The sequence below is a fragment of the Phoxinus phoxinus genome, assembly GCF_949152265.1.
Source record: "Phoxinus phoxinus genome assembly, chromosome: 5".
NCBI lineage: Eukaryota > Metazoa > Chordata > Actinopteri > Cypriniformes > Leuciscidae > Phoxinus > Phoxinus phoxinus.
Window position 1 is genome coordinate 36,537,194 of NC_136880.1, and position 19,355 is coordinate 36,556,548.

Consider the following 19,355-nt stretch of genomic DNA (forward strand, 5'->3'; position numbering starts at 1 on the left):
TGTTTATTTGTAGATCTTTCAATTACCATTGTATTGCATTGCATTATGTTTTGCCCCCACAATAAACTACTGATCTTTGATCATAAAACTAAGCATTTAAATAATGTTAAATATTTCACTAAGATATATTGTTGAGAGATATAGAGTGACTGACAACTAGACTGTAAGTAGTCTGTTATATTGTTATAAAGATCTCATTACTTTACCAGCTATCAGAATTTTATCTTACTTTTTGGCCATATAAATAACAGCAACTGTAACAAATTGCATGTTGGCTCAGTTTGTGGCTCTGAATAAATTTGAGGTGTTTTTTTCCATTTCAAGTGTGAACTCCTATATCATATTATTATAACATATGATACTCACAATTTTTAAAAATTATATTGTCTAAACGTTCTATAAACCCATAAAAAAATATATATCAGGCTTTACAGGGTTAAATGTCCAATGCACTATTTTGTAAGATATATTTGTTTGTTTATAATTTAACACCATGCCAGCTTCCGTGGTTATTTTCATGATGGGAAATAGGTTACAATATGAACAGAAAATTTTTTGTTTGTAAAAAGAAGGTTTGTAAAGTTGATCTTTGATAATACAAACAACCAACTACTAAATCTGGCCTCATTTCATTATAGTAAAGAGTCCTAGAGGACTTCATGAAAAGCATGAAATGATGCCAAAATATTAGACTCTTGCGTAAAATGCATAACGGAGGACCTTCACCCTTTACCAGACTTTTGTAGTTTGGATTGGCCTTACTGGAAAATTATTTTGGATAGCTAAGGACCTGGGCTAAAAAAAGTCCAGATTCAATTTCCAGTAAGTGACACAGTAAATGTAAACTTTCTGAAATCAAAGTCCAGGTAGCATCAATAGGGCTGTACATCTAACTAATGTTCCTTAAATGATATTAGATGCAAAAACTACCAACAGAGTCACACACAGCTGAAAATTAGCAGCAGATGCATAATCAACATTTATTGCTATGATCAATCATACTTAAAAACAACCTTTCCATTCCACTTTTTTTTTTTTTATGTACCTCAAATACAACTGTCCAGCACCGGCACTGAATTTCAGGCAGTATAAAGCAGGTGTTGATACACAGCCCCCATTATCCCCCACATCAGTGTTTGTTAGTTAGCATGTCTGAATGATTTCTAAAACAGGGCTTGAAGTCCTATGAATAGAGTCGTTCCTCCAGTGTCGACTCCTGGAAATCAGTGTTTTGCAGGAGGCGAAGGCCAGGCACAGTGAATCAGGCAGCATGGCACCCATCCCTGGTAGGGCACTGTCCTTTGGGTTTACACTCACAAAATCAAGAGAAATAAAAGGTTTGCCATTATAGATCTCTCCAAATACGCTTAGAAATATAATTCTTTTTTTTGTACAACAGTTCTATGTTAAAACAACTCAACACTGTAGCTAAAATACTGCACTATAGTAAAATATCCCCAACAATCCGCAACCTCATTGGTAAATAATGTGACCTAAATGAATTCTGTCTTCCTGCTCGAGCCGTCTTCACGAGACTTTATTATTAAGATGATAATTCAGGTAAACGTGACTGTACTACACAAAGGCATGTTGTTTTTCTTTTTGTAAAACGGTGGCAGTTTCCAGCCATTAGTTCATGTCACAGTGGCTGAACTATTCGGTCCCGCTCTGATAGCTCAGCCTAATGGCTGACTGGAAAACATTCGTTCGCATGTTGATGATTTGGCTCCATCTTCTTCTGTGAGAGTTTCCAGGTGATGTGGTGTTTGGATGATTATAAAAACACAAGCCAGAAGTCTTCAATAGTAAAAATGTCTCATGCTGACTCTTTTCATGACGCCCCTTTTGTTTTTCCTTTTTAAAAATGATCAATTTCAGGTCATCCTCCTTGGAAATGTCCTCTTCCCTGGGAAAATTACCTTGATAATCTAGATGAGGAGAAAAAAGTAACACTTTTACACAGTGATGAACATGTAAAATCTCCTAATGAGAACTGAGCAGTTCCAGTGAGTGATTGTGTGTCGTGAGTTTATACCCGTCACACACTCTCCGGATGAAAAACTAGCGGCCTCCACTTGCGTTCACTAGACCATGGAAATCCTCCCAAGCTCTAAAAAAAAAAAATCACACACACACACAACATATAAATTAATACTATCAAGTATATCGATTTTTTTTTTTAAACTAATGCATAATTTGACTTAACACTAATATTTTCTGCCATGTAGTAAATGTATGCATCTCACATAAATTTGATATGATGGTCACATGATGACAAACTATGCACAGTTTACTTTTGCTCGGTTTGCTTTTCCAGTGCAGTTTAGTACCGCTTCAAAGCGTGTGTGATTATAGACTGATCGTTATATTTGCACCGCCTCTACTGCCGTGACTCGAAAACAGCCATTTATTTTTTTCAAGTCGTGTCCGACTGTCGTTTATATCAATTCGTAAAAAAGTTGTGCGAACAAATGACACTGCAGTGGCTGTTGCTGACTATTTAAATCTAGTGGGTTTGGTGTCTCGTGTCGCAAATCCAATGACGCTGGTAGTGACGATTCTCTCTGACCAATCAGTGACCTGCACTGTTTACACGTCAGCTGAGGTGGTACTAAAAAAAGTGCCAGGTATTAGGTACTGAACACAGTGGAACCCCCCCCCGAGCCGTACTATTTTCCCCACTCTCCCCTATATAACTATATTTATTTGTAATTGATAGACTTATAACAGTTTTTACTATTTAATACTTTATCCACACATTTTTTTTTTTAATGCTTTTGAAAATAGTCTAATGCTCACCAAGGCTGTATTTATTAATATATATATATAAAAAATAAAATAAAATAAAAGTAATATTGTGACATATTATTACAATTTAAAAGAACTGTTTTCTATTTTGATATTATTTTAAATGTAACATGTAAGACTGAATTTTCAGCATCATTACTCCAGTCTTCAGTGTCACATGATTCTTCAGAAATCATTCTAATACGCTGATTTAATGCTCAAGAAGCATTTCTTATTATTATAAGTAATAAGCAAAATCTTACTATTTAAGATTTTGTTGTTCGTTTTTAAAGCTCTTCATGGACTTGCTCCTGTTTATATTACTGAGCTGTTAAAGCCACATGCTCCGTCAAGGTCCTTGAGGTCCGCAAACCAGTTTCTCCTTGTTGTTCCTAAAACACGGCTAAAGAGCAGAGGGGATCGAGCTTTCTCAGTTGCAGCACCTAAATTGTGGAATGCATTGCCTCTTCATGTCAGACTGGCCCCCAGCCTCGCAGTTTTTAAAGCGCAACTTAAAACTCATCTTTATTCCTTAGCTTTTAATCAAGCATGATAGGCGTTGAAATTGTCTGTTGTAGTTTATCTATTTACTGTTTAATGTCAATGTACAGCACTTTGGTCAACTTGCTTGTTTTTAAATGTGCTTTAGAAATAAAGTTTGTATTGTATTGTATTGTATTTCTTTTTATTATCAATGTTGAAAACAGTTGTGCTGCTTCATATTTTTATGGAAACCATGATAAAAAATCTTCTGGATTCTTTGATGAATAGATTTTTTTAAAAGAACAGAATTTATTTCAAATAGAAATTTTTGGTAACATTATACATTTATTTATTGTCGCTTTTAACCAATTTATCCTTGCTGAATAAAAGCATAAAAAAATAAATAAAACAAAAAAGTCTTACTGAGCCCACATTTTTCAACTGTAGTGTATAATGTGTGTGTGACTCACTTGATGCTGTCCGTGTGCATTTTGTACTCCATAATGGTATTAGGAGGCAGGTTGAGGACTCTGCGTAAAGTGTCTCTAATGCGAGCAGTGGTGGCCTGGTCACTGGCTGTCTTATTCCAGATAGAAATGATATCCTCCTTTCAAACCAAAACACAAATATTTATTCAATACAGAACATTGTTATTATGATGCGTTCACTGGCGCGAGGGCGGGACAACCTGTCACTCATGTGAGATCACAGCAATAGCAAACCACAATGATCCAAGCATACAATCAATTCACTTCCTAGAAAGTAAACTGCAGTACCTGGAAGCGAACGGACACAACGGCCCCGCAGATCTCCTCGCCCACCATGAACTGCTCACCCAGCATGGCCAAAATCAGATTCTCCCAGCAGCGTGACGCCAGGCCTTTACGAAGCCGAATGATCCATTTACCTCCACTCTTATTGGCATCATCCTATACAATGCAATACAAGAGAAATTCTACTTTCCCTCTTTAGAAAAGCTGCTTGCGTGCATGTAATCTGACCAAACTCACCTCCCACATGGGTTTGATTCCTTCCTTAAACAGGTGGAAATCGCTGTGACCAGTCATATCACTCGGTCGGATCATGTGACTATAAAAACGCCAGAACTGCTCCACCTACAAACACAGTCATGTGACCTACAGTAAGGCAGTCTAACTTCAACCAGAGCCTGTCTACGGAGAGCCTGGCCACTCACTATTAAGTCCTATTGTACCGAATTTTGGTTGTAGTTCCACCAGAGTTCCACTGGGGGTGATCGCCCATGAGTGCAAAATGAATGGGAGTCTATGGAGCTAGACGGCTAAATTAGTCTCTTTCACCCAATTGCCGTTGATAAATCTCAGTTTTGATAGTAGGTTTTGCAAGTTCAACATGGGTTATAGGAAGTTGAATAAATGAGTACTTACGTACTTTCGATTTCTTACAGGTTAGGTTGTTGTTACACGCTAGCATTCTGCTAATGATCGCTGATTGGTCAGTGAAGGACTGATTACGACCAGAGATACCGCTTGATGGCATCGTGGCATCCGAAGCGGGACCAGAATGTCTTCTAGCAAAAACTCTTCTAGCACGTGTATTTACATGTGTCAGCTGTGTTGTCGATGCCTCGAGAGAAAAGAAAGTGCAGAGCGCGAAAGCACCAAAGTGACTGAACGATTGCCGTATAGCAGTATCTCTGGTCGCACGATGTGTATGACGTCATTGACATTTTAAAAGCAAATAAGTGACTCTAAAAAATCTAACACCCAACAATGTGTAATTTCTTTGCATCTCCTTTCGAATACAACATTCAAATTACTAGACAAAAAATGCTATCCTGAGAAAAGTGGATTTTGAGGGGTATAGCTCCATAGACCTCCATTGATTCTGCACTCGTCCTGTGAGCGCCCTCATATGGAACCAGAGTGGAACTGCAACCAGTTCAGAAGCCTGAAGTTTACTGAGAGTGGCAGTTCTCCCCTTATTAGACTTTCTCTGCTTCAACCCCCACTGTGCCCGTGTCTGAATGTACAGTACATGTTCATGTGAGTTTGCATGCATGTTACCGAAGCAAAGCTGCCGATCTGTTTAATGTTCTGTTCGTAGCTCTGTGTGCTGGCCGGCCGTCCTGGTGTGCGGCGAGAATACCAGAACGAGTAGTTGTACTGAAGAGGGTGCTCGCCGGCCCCTGGGACCACCGCCTGCAGAAGTCGAGCACAGTTATCTACTGTTAATCCCTGCTCTGTCTGCCTGTCTGTCTGCCATATACACACCTTTGTCTTGGTAGTGTTTGAGTCCTTCTCCTCTTCGTCATTTTTTTCCTTCTCCCCGTCTTTCGGTGAGCAGTTGTCCTGGTCGTGATCTCCACTGTCATCATCTTTCAGGCTTAAATGGAGACAAAACTCTCAATTTCACTCAACCACAATGTGTTATTTATTACTGTGGCTTCAATAAGAGCAATAATACATAATTCAATCAGGAACTAAAGCACATGCAGTGGCTTCCAACTGAAAAAAAAAGACAACTCAAAACTATATATACAGTATTATATATATATATATATACATACACATACATATATATAAAATACTAACTAATTTAGTACATTTATGTTTTAGTTTCATTTATAAAGCTATTAGTAAATAAAGTGACATCTATCAGAAAAGTGTTATAAAGGATATAAATATGTATACAAGCTTAAATTTCATATATAGAGTATATACACTTCCTTTTTCTTTATTTACACGTACAGTAATCAACATTTGAAGTGAATCAAAAAAGTTCATCAAAGTTGTCCTAAGACAAGAACGCATTGTTCAAAATTCATGTATAACTTTGATGACAGGTTTTGATCCACTTTAAATGTTGACTACTGTATAATAATCACATTTGCATTGTACACTTTTAAAAAAGTACAATGAAAGTTTTTTTGGAGAAACATGTTAATATACATTCAGTGCCATGGTAGTGCCACACTGTACATTTTGTAACATCCTTTATCCACTGTACTTTCCTGAGGATGTTATAATCGTCATCTTTATCACACAGAGGACAGAGGCCATGTCCGAGTTTACAGAAACAGACTAAACTATATCTTATTTGAACCTGCGCTTATAATGCTCAGTGGTTGAGCATGAAAAGTTTGCATACATAATAAAGTACGCTGGTTTTGTAACAGATGATTATCAAGTGTAGTTTTGTGTTCACGTGCCATGTATACCGTGCTTCCAGTGGTGTAGTCTAGTTTTTTGTAGTGAGTATACTGTGAGGGGTCCCCCCCCCCCCCGAACCCGAACCCGAACCCGTCTCATCACCCCATAAGCACCACCACACTCACTAATGCATACAGTATGCAACGACATGTAATTGAGAGCATTATGAGACTAAGTGTTATCAACATGTCAATTTATTATAAGCAACACAAGACTTTAACAGCCAATGACATTTACAGCTGAGGAGACTGGACTGATTTTCTACATTTAGCCTTAGATGTTATATGAATATGGTCCCTGAAGCACAGGTTTAATCAGCTGACAATAAAAAAAAATAAAAATAAAACATTATAGGCACAAATACAAATTTACTTTTAGAAATGGTGCTTTTGAAAGAAAATGTGTTATTGTTTTGGCAAGTTTAGGCTACTGTTTAAATTAAAACATGTATGAAAACTTGTGTGATATTCCTTTTTAAAATAAGTTTTAATAGATTTCATCATTATTATTATTTTACAGTAGCCTACATTTTACTGTGCAATTTCTTTCATAATTTCTTTGAGTTTATACCGAACTTTTATTTTGACAGGTTGTCGTAAAGACATTACAGTTTATGTGTGTGTATGATACGAATGAATGGCGATAGTTTTATCAAATGAAATGGTGAAATTCTCATGAAGTGACTCTCAGCTCTGTGATGAAGTTCATGTGTCATGTGTAGCCTACATCATGTCCTCATACATAGCTACAGTGAAGCGCTGACACAAGCACGCGCTTGCTTCAGTGTGTGTGTGTGTAGTAGAGCACACATTGAGCGCTCATTCCCAGAGACGCGTTGAACAACTGCAGTCTCTTTGAGTTTTTAATATTCACGTGATTTGAGCTGTGTCCATTGCAAACACAGACGTGGTGAATTTATGAATGAAAGTGTGAAAGTTCTGTCACAAAACGAAGTTGTTACGTATCCTCACGCTTTTTTTAGTGGGTATACGGAAATACTTGGCATTTCCTAGTGGGTATACGGCGTATACCTGCGTATCACGTAGACTACACCACTGCGTGCTTCGCTTATGCACAACTCCTCGCGTGTTACTAAACAGCCTACAGCCCCACATGTCATTCCAGCAGGCTGAAGAGTTTGAGCCCGGGTCGCAGAGCACCTGCCCCCGCTGCTCACACACACACGCCTAACCCGGTGATCCGTCCTCGGCCTGGAGCGAGGCCCTGTCTGTGCATGCAGAACTGACTCTATAAGAGGAGATTTGCATGCAGCAATCACCGCGTGCATTAAAACACAATCCATCTGGCCACAAAAACGTAGGAGTCCAATCATGCAACTAAACATAGTGACCTCCCAGCCCATGCCAAAGCTTCTAGACACACCTCTTTTCCCCCTCTCCCTTTTCTCTCTCTCTCCGCGTTAAAGAGACGCTTCAAACACATGCGTTTGCAATCACGCACAACTAACCCCCGCTAACGTGCTGCGTTGTTTTTATTACTCACGCGTCAAATTTGTTGTTCATTATTTTCTAGGTGAGTTTCTATGTCCGCTCTCGCGACGGCAGCCCCGTCAATTCCGCAGCAACGGCGGCGCGCACTAGTGGTGGTGGCGGGCGCGCGCATAGTACCGTGGTGGGTGACGCGCACGCTGTTCACTTGGTGAATATCTGTATTTTGTTGCAAAATAAAACAAAATATTCTTTTTGTGAATATTCTGTCTTTTTTACAGACTGTGAATCTGTAAACTTATAGAAACTAATAAACATGTTGGTGGATAGTAAATGTAAAACAACAACAACAAAAAATTGTATATATATAAAATATATTTAAATTGTAATATATACACAGACAGACACACACACAAATAATTTAATCATGGTCAAGTAATGCCATACTGTAATGTTGAGCATGCGGAGTCATTGAAGAATAGATGCTAAATTTATTTTACATAAAATATGAATAAAAATGAGTTGTTTATACACGAAAGTTGTATAGACATCTCATTTATATGCAAGCAAAATAATTATATTTGGTTTAAGAATGATTTGCAAAGCATTAAAATAAAGTAGTATTCAAGTATTTCAATTCAAAATAATTTAATGAACATTTCTATACATATAATAGACACGCACAGAAGGAGTTAAGGGTCACAACAGTGTTTGAGTCACATAGCGAGTCATTGTGCAGCGGCTCCATGGGCTGGATCAGGGTGGCAGTGACGCCGCAAGTTCGTCACTAGTGCGGCACTAACAGGCCTGGGGACCCTCTCTCTCTCACACACACACACAATTAGCGCTCACAGAGGCCGACGGGGCAGCGCCTGCGTGAGGGGCTCCAACTCTGCGGGACACTTCAGAGAGAGCTGGAGCTTCAGTAGAGCCGCGGACCATTTATTCAATCAATGTCTACCCTTCTTTTGCCAATAATACCCCCATATTTATTCATCCTCTGCATCCTTGTTTTTCTAACGATCCCTGGTTCTTTTTGATCCATCTATCACAGTAACCTTAAACATGAAGTAATACAAATTTTAGCTGGAAATCCAACAAAGTGTTTATACTGAATAACCACATGGTAATGCCTGTTTTAAAATAATCTAGTAAACGAAACACTCAAAAATAAAAGGTACCGGTACTTCTAATTTGATTATTTTCACCTTTGCTTTGGACAAAAACCAAAAGATAAGATCATTAATCATAAATCTGTGATCATTCACAATAAATACATCTGGCATCAGTACATATTTAAAGTACATTACAGTTAAAACAAAAGATATTACAATCATTTTATAAAATGTATCGTTCCAACACAAAATTCTGGCCACATTCAAAGCAGTCACACACACATCAGTGAATGCTATATTAATAGGCCAAGAATCCTTGCAACCATTGTGACAAATCCCTACATGTTATATACCATGATTAATCCACTGCCGATGGCTTCTGGTAGTTATGTGCACCAGTGGCTTCCATTAAGATCAGCCCAGTGGACGAGGCTATGCTCGGGCTTCATGCCACACACCCTCTCGTGAGCTTTCATCTCAACATGGGCATCTGATCCACTTCCCCAGACTGTCATCTCATCATAGAGATACAGGAGACCTGTGAGAGAAAACAGAAAGAGAGAAGAGGGATATTACAAAACTAATGGTACATTAGCTGTCATGAAACTACTTACAGTGGAGAGCAATGGAAGTAAAACTAAATACAGAACTCATTACAGAAACGGTACAAACAATGTATAAATACATTTTAATATTATTCATATTTAATAATACATTACAATTAAACATGAAAACATTTATGAAGTTTCATACTTTTTCATGTAGTGAAGTTTCAACTAAAGTGGGTTTTATTTATTTTTTCAAATTGAGGAACCACTGTTTCCAAGTAAATTCTAAATGTTTTATGCAAGACATAAAAGTGTAAATCTAGTTTAAAATAATTGTCATTCATAAATGTTATTTATGATGATCTTCTGCAAAATCAGTGCTAATGCATTATATATCGATTTATATTTTGCACTATCCCTAGTAGCTAAAAGTTCATGGCTTGAATGTCATCTGAACATGAGTGTTAAATGAGCTGAAAGATTGTTACCTCCTGCACAGCATGGCCCAGAAGCTCTTCACTCTGCATTGCTTTCCTGAGGAGGTTGACAACATTAGTACTTTAGTACAGAGCCAAAGATTGACATCTCAATGTCAACCAGCAACCATTTCTTAACATATAGAATATCAACAGCGTTTTTTCAGAAATCACTTACTGCACCTTTAAGGAACATTTTGCTTGAAAAAATATGAAATTGGAAGAACAAATACATTTCAATGCTTTTGCGTTCTTGATGTGTTCAAGAAATAGCATTGATTTTTCCACCAAAATCATAATCACTTTAGAGGCTCCGTACTATAGGGTGTATGCAGAGTGCTTACCGGTGTATCCTGTGTAGAAGAGTAAGCGTGAAGTGAGCGCTGAGTTCCGGCTGGTAGGTGGAGGGAATTACGACATACTCGCCTGGGTGTAGATGGCAAAACACACTGACCTCCTGGGAGTGGGCATGAGGTACACAACTAGCCACAGGACACATGGAACCAGGGGTTAACAGGGAGCCAGAACCACCGGCAGGTACCTGGACATTAAAATATCATGAAGGCATACCAAAAATAGGAATAACTATTGAATGTTAGACACCTACACCTTATTAATACTAAATTCAGAGCCGATCAGCCCTATACGCGCACTACGCAAGTTGCCCCGCAGATTACTCAAGGCCCCTCGTGTCAAAGCGCGTTAATCAAAGTTAGCAATATCGCATGCACGAAATGAAACGCGCACTTTCCAGCAGAAACATCTGTGGGGACCAGTACAATATGGGCATGATGGCACTCCTCATTATAGGCGCACATACTTTTAAAACAAGACAATGATTAACTAGTCTCCAAGTCAGATTAGTTACAACTCTGCAATAAAGCAAGATGGAAAGCATAGCAATGACATTGACTATTGATTTATAGGCTATATTGCACTTAAAATGTTGATTGCCTGGACATCCTGGTCAATACGGATGCACATTCCTCAGTAAATAAAAATCATCACGTATCAAGTATTGCTTTTCTCATTTAAAACACAGTGACATGCTATGCTTATGACAAGCCATTTTAGCTTTTATTAATTCCCAGGATGCATTTTTTTAATATCAATATTTAAATTTGCACTATTTAAAATGTGAATTCTTGATATTAAGGCCGTATGTGCGCTTGAGAGCGTTTTGGCAGCGCAGTTTTTTTTTCAGTTGAGACGCATCGTTGCTATGATACAGAATATCCGTTGCCGTTGGTCCGTGTGGTATTAGTCCCGCCCCTCCTCCACTGTGATTGGACGGTTGGCTAAAAAGTGACAGTGATGAGCGCTGCGTTTTACCCAAAGTTGAGCATTCTTCAACTCTCGGCGACCTGTAAAAAGCCGAGCGCTCAGCACTTGAGCGTTAAATACTCGCTCAGCGCCTCATTACGCTCCTGGCGTTCTAAAAACGCGGCGTTCCCATTGAAAACAATTGAAAAATAAAGCCAGCCGCGTGAAAAAAACGCTTTGGTGGACACACGGCCTAAGAATGAACTTTTTCTAGTAACAATGTCTATTTCTGATATCAGGAATTACATTTTCATTAGTACTAGTTAAAGGAGTGGGAGCACTGGGGTGTCAGGTGTGGCAATGGCAAATGGTTTCCATGGGTCAGATAGGAGGGCCCCTTAACAGAATTTTGCTTAGGGCCGGGTCAGGATCGGCTCTGACTAAATTACTATATAATTTCTAAAACAATTATGATTAAAACTGAACACTTTTAGCACAATAAACACTTGAGCTTTTAAACAGTTTAGTCATATCATAAATGCCTCGAAACTTATTAGAAATGAATCATTTCTGACCTTATAAATATGAAAGCCGATGGCATGGAGGGCATTTTCAGGCCTGTTTTGGCGAAGAGTGACCCTTACGTTGTTACCTCCTGGGTCATAGGTCACAGTAAGGGGTATACAGGGGTTGCGTCCATGTGTGGCAAAGTTGCGACTTCCTCCAGCAGTAGAACCAACAGACCAAGAGCCATGAGAGCTGATGGTTTCCCACTCGCCCTCTGAACAGAGCTGAAGAGGAGGAGGAGTTGATTTCATCACACTAGAGAGAAAAACAGACATTTCAAACCATTAAGATGGCTTTATTGCACCAAATCAAATATGTAGATGCAGTGTGCATATGACCACTAATAATTTGTTTTATTTTTATACAGTATATTTACATAGTACTGTTCAAAAGTTTTGGGGTCAGTAAGATATTTTGTAAAGAAATTAAATTTCCTATTCAGCCAGGATGCATTAAATTGATCAAAAGAGACAGTAAAGACATTTATATATGTTTCGTAAACACCAAATGATTACTGAAGGATCATGTGACATTGGAGACTGGAGTAATGATGCTGAAAATTCCGCTTTGAGTCGCAGGAATAAATTACATCCTATAAGAGACTTCTTTTAAAACATTAAAATCTTAATAACCCCAAACTTTTAAACTGTACAAGGAGTTCAATACAGTAAGTATGTCCTTATGCAGTGACCTGAGAGAGGTAGAGCAGGAAGAATGAGCTCTCAAGAGGAAGCGGCCCTCTGCTCCCTGCAGGAATGTACTGGGCACCAGCAGATAAAAACCAGGATTCAGGCGAGTGTCTACAACCACTTCCCGATCATACGCATGCGTGTGTGACACAAGCGGAGGCTTGTTCAATGTCCGCACCAGGTTGAAGTGTTTCTTCTCCACCTAAAACATATTAAATATATATATATATATCACATATGGTAATATGTGTAATATGTGTAATAATATAGTGACATAGTGTAATATGTTCAATCACTCAAAAAAAAGATTGTTTTGTGATTCTTTAACCTTCCACACATGTAGTGCAATGGCCTGGAGGTGTGGATGCTGCTGAGTGCCGCCCTCTGCTGGGGGTTCAGGGTGTCCGTACTGAAGCAAAGACAGCAACACTTCTCCTTTCTCGCACACTTTCAACCAGAACTTAGGGTTGCTGCTAAAAGTGCTGTTGTTACGGCAACCGCCTGCAGAGTGACCTTTGACCCAGCGACCTCCAATCTGGTGGCTGTGGGTTAGAAAGCTTCCTACATGAGGGGAAATGGCACATTAATACAAATATTAAATAAATATCTACTTATTCAGTAGATAAATAATTCATAATACAGCAAGGGTCTGGTGATGTACCGTAAATGCTCTCAAGAACGTATAGCCCATACCTGTGTAGATGCTTTGGAGGTGTCCAGCAACACTGATGGGATAGCCCACTGTGACCTCATCAAATTCCTGCTGGAATTCTTTCACGTCCATCCAGAATTCCCCTTCTGCTGTGCGGTGCAGTAAAGCCTGAGCGCAGGAGGCCTCCAGAGAAGCCCATCCTGATCCGCTGTAGAGAGAGACAGACAGAACCAGTCAGACAGAAGCAGCCTTTCCCAAAACAAATGACCATCAATATGTTTAAAAGAAAAACATAGTACTGTAGGCTTTCTAGAGAGAAGTAAATACTTTTTACAATTTAACAACCGTGAAATATTTATTTCAGACATAATTATTCATTAATCAATCATTTTAAAAGAAATAGTGTTTAAAAAACAACATTTTAGTGAAAAAATATTGTTAATTCTCACTTTGTTCTTCAATAATATCATAGTTTTGATAAGGTCCGGTGATTGCATTCAGTCTAATCACAAAAGTTCAAACAGTTCAATGCATCCGAAGCTCAAATAGGATCTGAAAAATCTACATATGCATATGATCATTATTGCTCTCCATTGGAAATCAATGACTTTCGGCCTGTCTATGTCAATGACCCACACAGCACTGCAGTTACTAATAAAAGTAAAATAGATGCCAATTTCTATTAAGAACCTTATTATCATGTTAGTTAAGTATGTTAAATCGATCCACACAGATATGAGATATTTACAATTACAATAACAAATCTATTCATAACACATATAAGGTATTTAGCACACAAAATTAACGTAAAAATGGACTAGTATGTGATCATTCAGCATTTTTTCCCTCCATACCTCTCCCTCCACACTCCGGCCCAGCTCCTCCTCCCCCAAGGGTTTCTTATCCTGATCAGCTCCACTTGTTCGCCTGTAGTCGTTGTCACATTTGTCCACTCCATCACACTCATGGCGTGGAACTGGCCAAGCTCTGGGACACCTGCAGAGAGAGAGACAAACAAACCCATTACTAGAGCTAATACAGTACATCATCATACCTGACTGAGCTGGGCTAAATGAGGCTCATGTACTTTATACCTCCTTATAATACACCTTATAATGTACCTGGCTCGCAGATCATTTTTTCCATTGTTATTGCATTAACGAATACTGCAATTTTTTCACCTCTTTTCTCATTGAAAAACAGCGAGGCATGCTATCAAAAATACTTCTATGTGAAACTTCTATAAGGAAGAAGCACCTTCCTCTAAATATTTCCTGTGGTATTTTGTGAAAGATTTTCTGCCAATTGTAAAATCGCCAGCAAAAAATTCAAGGTATAAATTAGGGACACTGTAAAATCTGTAAACTATTAACTAGTGCTGCTATAATAGTCTATAATCACTTCCAAATAGCAAATTTAAATAAAGAATTAAAAAAATAATAATAAAATGTTGCCTTGGCAACTAACTGAAATAAAATGAGCTTAAGTTGAAATACTAAAATTGCAAAAAAAATTTTTTTTATAAAAATGGCAAAAACACAACAAAATTACTAAAACTTAAACTAACATTAAAATGAAAACAGAAAATATAAAAATTAAATCTAATTCAACATATTTTTAAATACTTTCATATTACAGTAATAATACTAAAATAACACTTCCTGGCTGTGTCAAACAACAGTTACTTGTTTGTCACGTAAAGTCACATTTATTTATATAGTGCACATCAAAGCACATAATATAATTTATATCAAAGCAGCTTCACGATAATAAACAGAAAAATGACAGTGTTAATGTTGCAAAACCATCAATTATTAAATTAAATTTCAGCTGAGAAGAATCTCTACAGAAGGCAATAGCATCATTATTCAGCTCAAGTTAGTGTCAACATCCTGCTCAATTAAATGTAAAATTCAGAGGTTACTCTTCTCTCTCACCCATGGAGGCGCTGTGAACACAGCAGCTGATGGCACATCGCTCCTTCAGCTCCAGTGAGAGTTGAGATAGACTTGTCCCGTTAGCGGTGTGTTGAATCTGGGTGTCGTTGGACTGTTGTGATGACTCCGCCCCTTTTAGACTCCATCGTACCACAATGGTTCCACTCAAGTCCACCATTGCCTCACATACTTGGCCTGCCCACAAACGCTCATATGATCCATGTAGCCTAGCATGAACAAGAGTTGCCAACACTTATTATGATTTGGTCTTAGTTCAAACATCAAAATCAAAATTATATTTTATACTTTACAGACATCTTTGTACCAGCACATACTTGGCATATGCTTTCTCCAAAAGTGCTACCCAGAATGCTCTAGGACTTTGGCATTGTGAGAAGCAGAGAGTGTCATTGATACAGGGCAGCCGGTCATCCACCCGTACCTCTATCCAGTGCCCGTTCCTCCAGAACCGGAACCGGAACTCACCGTGATAAGCACAGTCGCCCCACAAAGGCTGTTCTGGTGGAAATACCTGATAACAAACACAAACACACATAAAAATACACCTAGAGCACATTCAGTTGAGGTCTTTGCATGAAGTTGTGAAATAAACAACATACACAGCAGTGCTGTTATAATGTTTAAGAATAAGTCTAATGTGTGAAATATGATTGAATGCTATATAACACACTCTTTAAACTAGAACCTTTAACACTATAATCTTTAAACCCATATTTGTGTGCTGCAGAGAAGATGTAGATGAGCTGGTCAATTTAAAATAACTGAACAATAGAGTGAAACAGTGCCCGTCCACTTTTTTAGCAGCTTTGGTTCCATAAGTATCTTCCAGAACCTAAGTTATAGTACTAATCCATATGAATTGAGCGTAAGAATTTTACGAAGAGACACAATCGTTTTATATGATGAACATCTAATTATGTTTTATTCTTATGATCTAATCTTTTATTCACATATAAACATTCATCAACGCTCAGTCACACACATGAGATGTGGTTAACGGAAGATCAAGCATGCTTGACGTGCAAGAACCAATGAGGTTAATTCTGTGTATTATGTGTTCAGTCTATAGTCATGCGCGTTTGAATGCGTATGTGCACAGGCTCGTAGTCTTACTTTAGTGTTTAGTTAATGTTTAGTGACATTGCCAATTACTTGTCTGGCATGAATAATACAGCGTTTTAGCAATTTCCGTGGAACGAGAATAATTTTCATAACATTTTCATCTGGACAGAGAATATAAATAATTGTGTCGATGAGGCCTTCGAAGGGGATAGTCTAGTGACACGGTCTCCATTGACACTTCAGGGCTGCGTTGTGTTCGTTACGGCCCGGATCCAGCTTACTACGGTAAACCTCTGGATAAACAGAGAGACTAATATTTGCCTAGATGCCATTCTTCTTATGATGTAACGAGTACATCAGGTGTTAAGGGAAGTGTTCCTGGTTCCGGCTGACCTAATTTATGCTGCTTAACAATCATTTTACATGATTTGAATAATAGAAATTGATCATGTGTTATGTGTACGGCTGGTTAAAGAGATGTGTTTTTAATCTAGATTTAGGAATAGGAAAAGGATTTACCGCCAGCAGTTGATTTTGATAATCTAGGTATTATCAACTGGCCAGAATTTTGAGATTGCAATAGACGGGAAGGACTATAATGCGTTAAAGGGATGGTTCGGAGTAATTTAAATGCACTTTGAAACCTATTTTAAAGTTTGCGTTCTTCTCAGGCCACCAAAACGCCATTGTTGTGTAAATGAACAGCCAGAGCGCAACAAATGTTTTCTGTTTTCAGTTGAAAACGGTGTTGTGTAAGTTGCCCCTAAGTTAATTACTAATGATTTTTACAACAGAAATGAATCAATCAAAAAATTACTTAAGCTGGACAATATTTTTTTCTAAAGCTGCTGTACAGTCAAAACAATCTCTGTTACTTTAGTTTCCTATTATCACTGTAAAGCTGCTTTGATACAATCTCTATTGTAAAAAGCACTATATAAATGAAGGTGACTTGACTCGACTTGAAATTAAACATGACACTGTTCACCTTGTTCAGAAGATGCTTGCTATTGAGTAACATTGAGCAGGCACAGAGCAACCAGCAGTCTCCCAGAATGCCTTGCTTTGGGTGGGCCTTCACAGGGTCATCGGGGAAGAGTTGAGGCTGCTTGCAGATGTCCTAGGAGACATGCAAGGAAAAATACTGTGAAGCCAGTTTGTGTCAATATAGACGTTTTTGTAGACGTAGACCCAGTTAATTCTCTTAACAAGTGCAATTCTTTTTACTCCATATGCTTATGCATTTCCAACTGAAATAGCATGTTTTGGACATATCGAAGGGCTCATCTCCCTTCTTTGTTAAATGTATGCAATCTGCTATATGCAAAAGATATTTTTGTCAATATTTAGGAGTACTCTATTACAGATAGTCTTAAAGGTAACCCACTAAAAGCCACAAAACTTTTATTTTAATATCGTGGAGTCTTTAAAATTGTGACAGACACCAAGCTAAATGAAAGTCAGTTCTTATAGGTCTTCATGTGTGTTTAACTGATGGTGGTCCCAATAATACGCATACTATCCACCCTAAATAGTATTCGTGGACGTCACAATCGTGTTGCATTGTGGTATATGGAGCTGCCTAAAGTGTACATGAAGTAGACTCCCTCTGTCAAAATCGAGGGAGCGAGGGTCTGTCAAATAAACTTCCCTCGTCCACTTCGTGAAGTGTGAGTCCAGCAGTTATGTAGAGAGGTTTAGATAAAGAGGTTTGAGTGATAAATTATCAGTATCTAACCTGACGAAAATGTATTTATTCAATTGTTGTCCACATTATATTTCATCTGCAGCAGCACTGTGAACTTTTGTAAAGATAAGTTTAGCCATTAACTTTTAAATGCCTCATAATATTCAAATTGGAAACACATGAGGAGAGTCTCCACATGAAAGACCCACGACTGGCAGATCAACGTGATACAACATTTCAAATTAGATTGAATGGAGGATTTTGACAGTGACAAGATGATTAACAGGGTAGTTTATGGTGACAGGATGCACATAAAGATAATGAAGTAGTATGTCCCAAAGCCTACTCTTTTGCTACACACTCAAAAGTATGCACTTTTCTTCACAAAAATTGGGACGCAACATAAAGTATGTTACCTGTGGGCGGAGCCAACAGACATCACCCAATAGTTTGGAGAGGGGCGTGGTGTAGTCACAGAAGACTGAGGAATCATCAGCTGGAAAGTCAGGGTCCACAAACATTGCATGGTGCTCAGTCTCCGTCTCCATGGCAACCAGAGCAGCTTCACTTCTGATAGAAACGCAAGCAGTAACAATCATTCACAAATCTGAGCATGCAGTGCGTTTTAAGACTTAAATACATTTTTAAAAAACTGTCGTATACAGTAAGACCATTATCATAGCTTCGCTGACTTAAGCATGTGTGATATATCAAAATGCATTAACCTGAAAACTAATTTGTCCTAAATGACAGTTTAAAGTTGCGACAGTGGTGTTAAAACGGCTTTTAATGGGAATTTCGGCTCTTCAAAAACTGCTATAGTGACAAACATGTTCAGATATCAAACATCAGAATCAGCATTAGCCTAATCATAATTCATGCAGGCGTACCGTCGGGTCAGCTGGGTTGATAACGCAAAGAAATGCATCTAAATACAGTTTTATACATCTTGCAATTGCATGCCATAACTCTGAGGTCATTGAAACACACTAAAAGAAACAAAAACACGCAAATAAAACAAAACACTGCACCACCATCGCATAACCGGAAGGACGCGCGCGCCGTGGACAGCGCTGTCATCCGGGGCGGAGGCGGGAGCTGCAGCAGGCGCGCCCCCTACCGGAGCTCTTCAAAACTACCATTAAACGATTCGCACTGCTGCTTAGCTTACGTGAAAGTGATTTTCTTTTCTTTTTTTCTATTTCTTTATATTTTGGCATTCTAATACGACTTTTCGTGGTAAATAAATCTCTAGTAAATCAAAACATTTCTTGATATTAATAGGACATAAACAAAACAGTAAAAGAAAACACTAATGGACTAGGCCTATGCGAGGAATAGCCTAAAGTTTAGTAGAATATGAATTATTGATGTTTCTGGGCAAATTTATATCGCGATAAACAACTTGAGAAATTACACAATAAATTAA

At 38.3% G+C, this 19,355-nt stretch overlaps 2 protein-coding genes across 3 annotated transcripts; both read right to left on the bottom strand.

The window, feature by feature from the left end:
- Positions 1-949: 949 nt before the first annotated feature.
- On the bottom strand, positions 950-8,143 carry eif4e2 (eukaryotic translation initiation factor 4E family member 2). 2 transcript variants are annotated; one of them, XM_079613904.1, is made up of 8 exons: positions 7,965-8,143; positions 5,523-5,634; positions 5,316-5,450; positions 4,281-4,385; positions 4,047-4,199; positions 3,741-3,877; positions 2,036-2,110; positions 950-1,928 (listed from the first exon to the last, which is right to left on the bottom strand). In XM_079613904.1, the coding sequence occupies exons 1-7, from the start codon at positions 7,982-7,984 to the stop codon at positions 2,062-2,064; spliced, it is 711 nt and encodes a 236-aa protein (XP_079470030.1). In that variant the 5' UTR covers positions 7,985-8,143; the 3' UTR covers positions 950-1,928; positions 2,036-2,061. The 2 variants fall into 2 exon arrangements, with proteins under 2 accessions (XP_079470030.1, XP_079470029.1); XM_079613903.1 differs by having other exon boundaries at positions 5,316-5,634; positions 7,965-8,081.
- Positions 8,144-8,884: 741 nt separating this feature from the next.
- capn10 (calpain 10) lies at positions 8,885-19,037 on the bottom strand. Its single transcript, XM_079613876.1, has 13 exons — positions 18,817-19,037; positions 18,343-18,496; positions 17,228-17,359; positions 15,492-15,688; positions 15,157-15,383; positions 14,074-14,215; positions 13,261-13,427; positions 12,896-13,128; positions 12,570-12,769; positions 11,887-12,133; positions 10,393-10,589; positions 10,061-10,106; positions 8,885-9,562 (listed from the first exon to the last, which is right to left on the bottom strand). The coding sequence occupies exons 1-13, from the start codon at positions 18,852-18,854 to the stop codon at positions 9,536-9,538; spliced, it is 2,007 nt and encodes a 668-aa protein (XP_079470002.1). The 5' UTR covers positions 18,855-19,037; the 3' UTR covers positions 8,885-9,535.
- Positions 19,038-19,355: the final 318 nt, after the last annotated feature.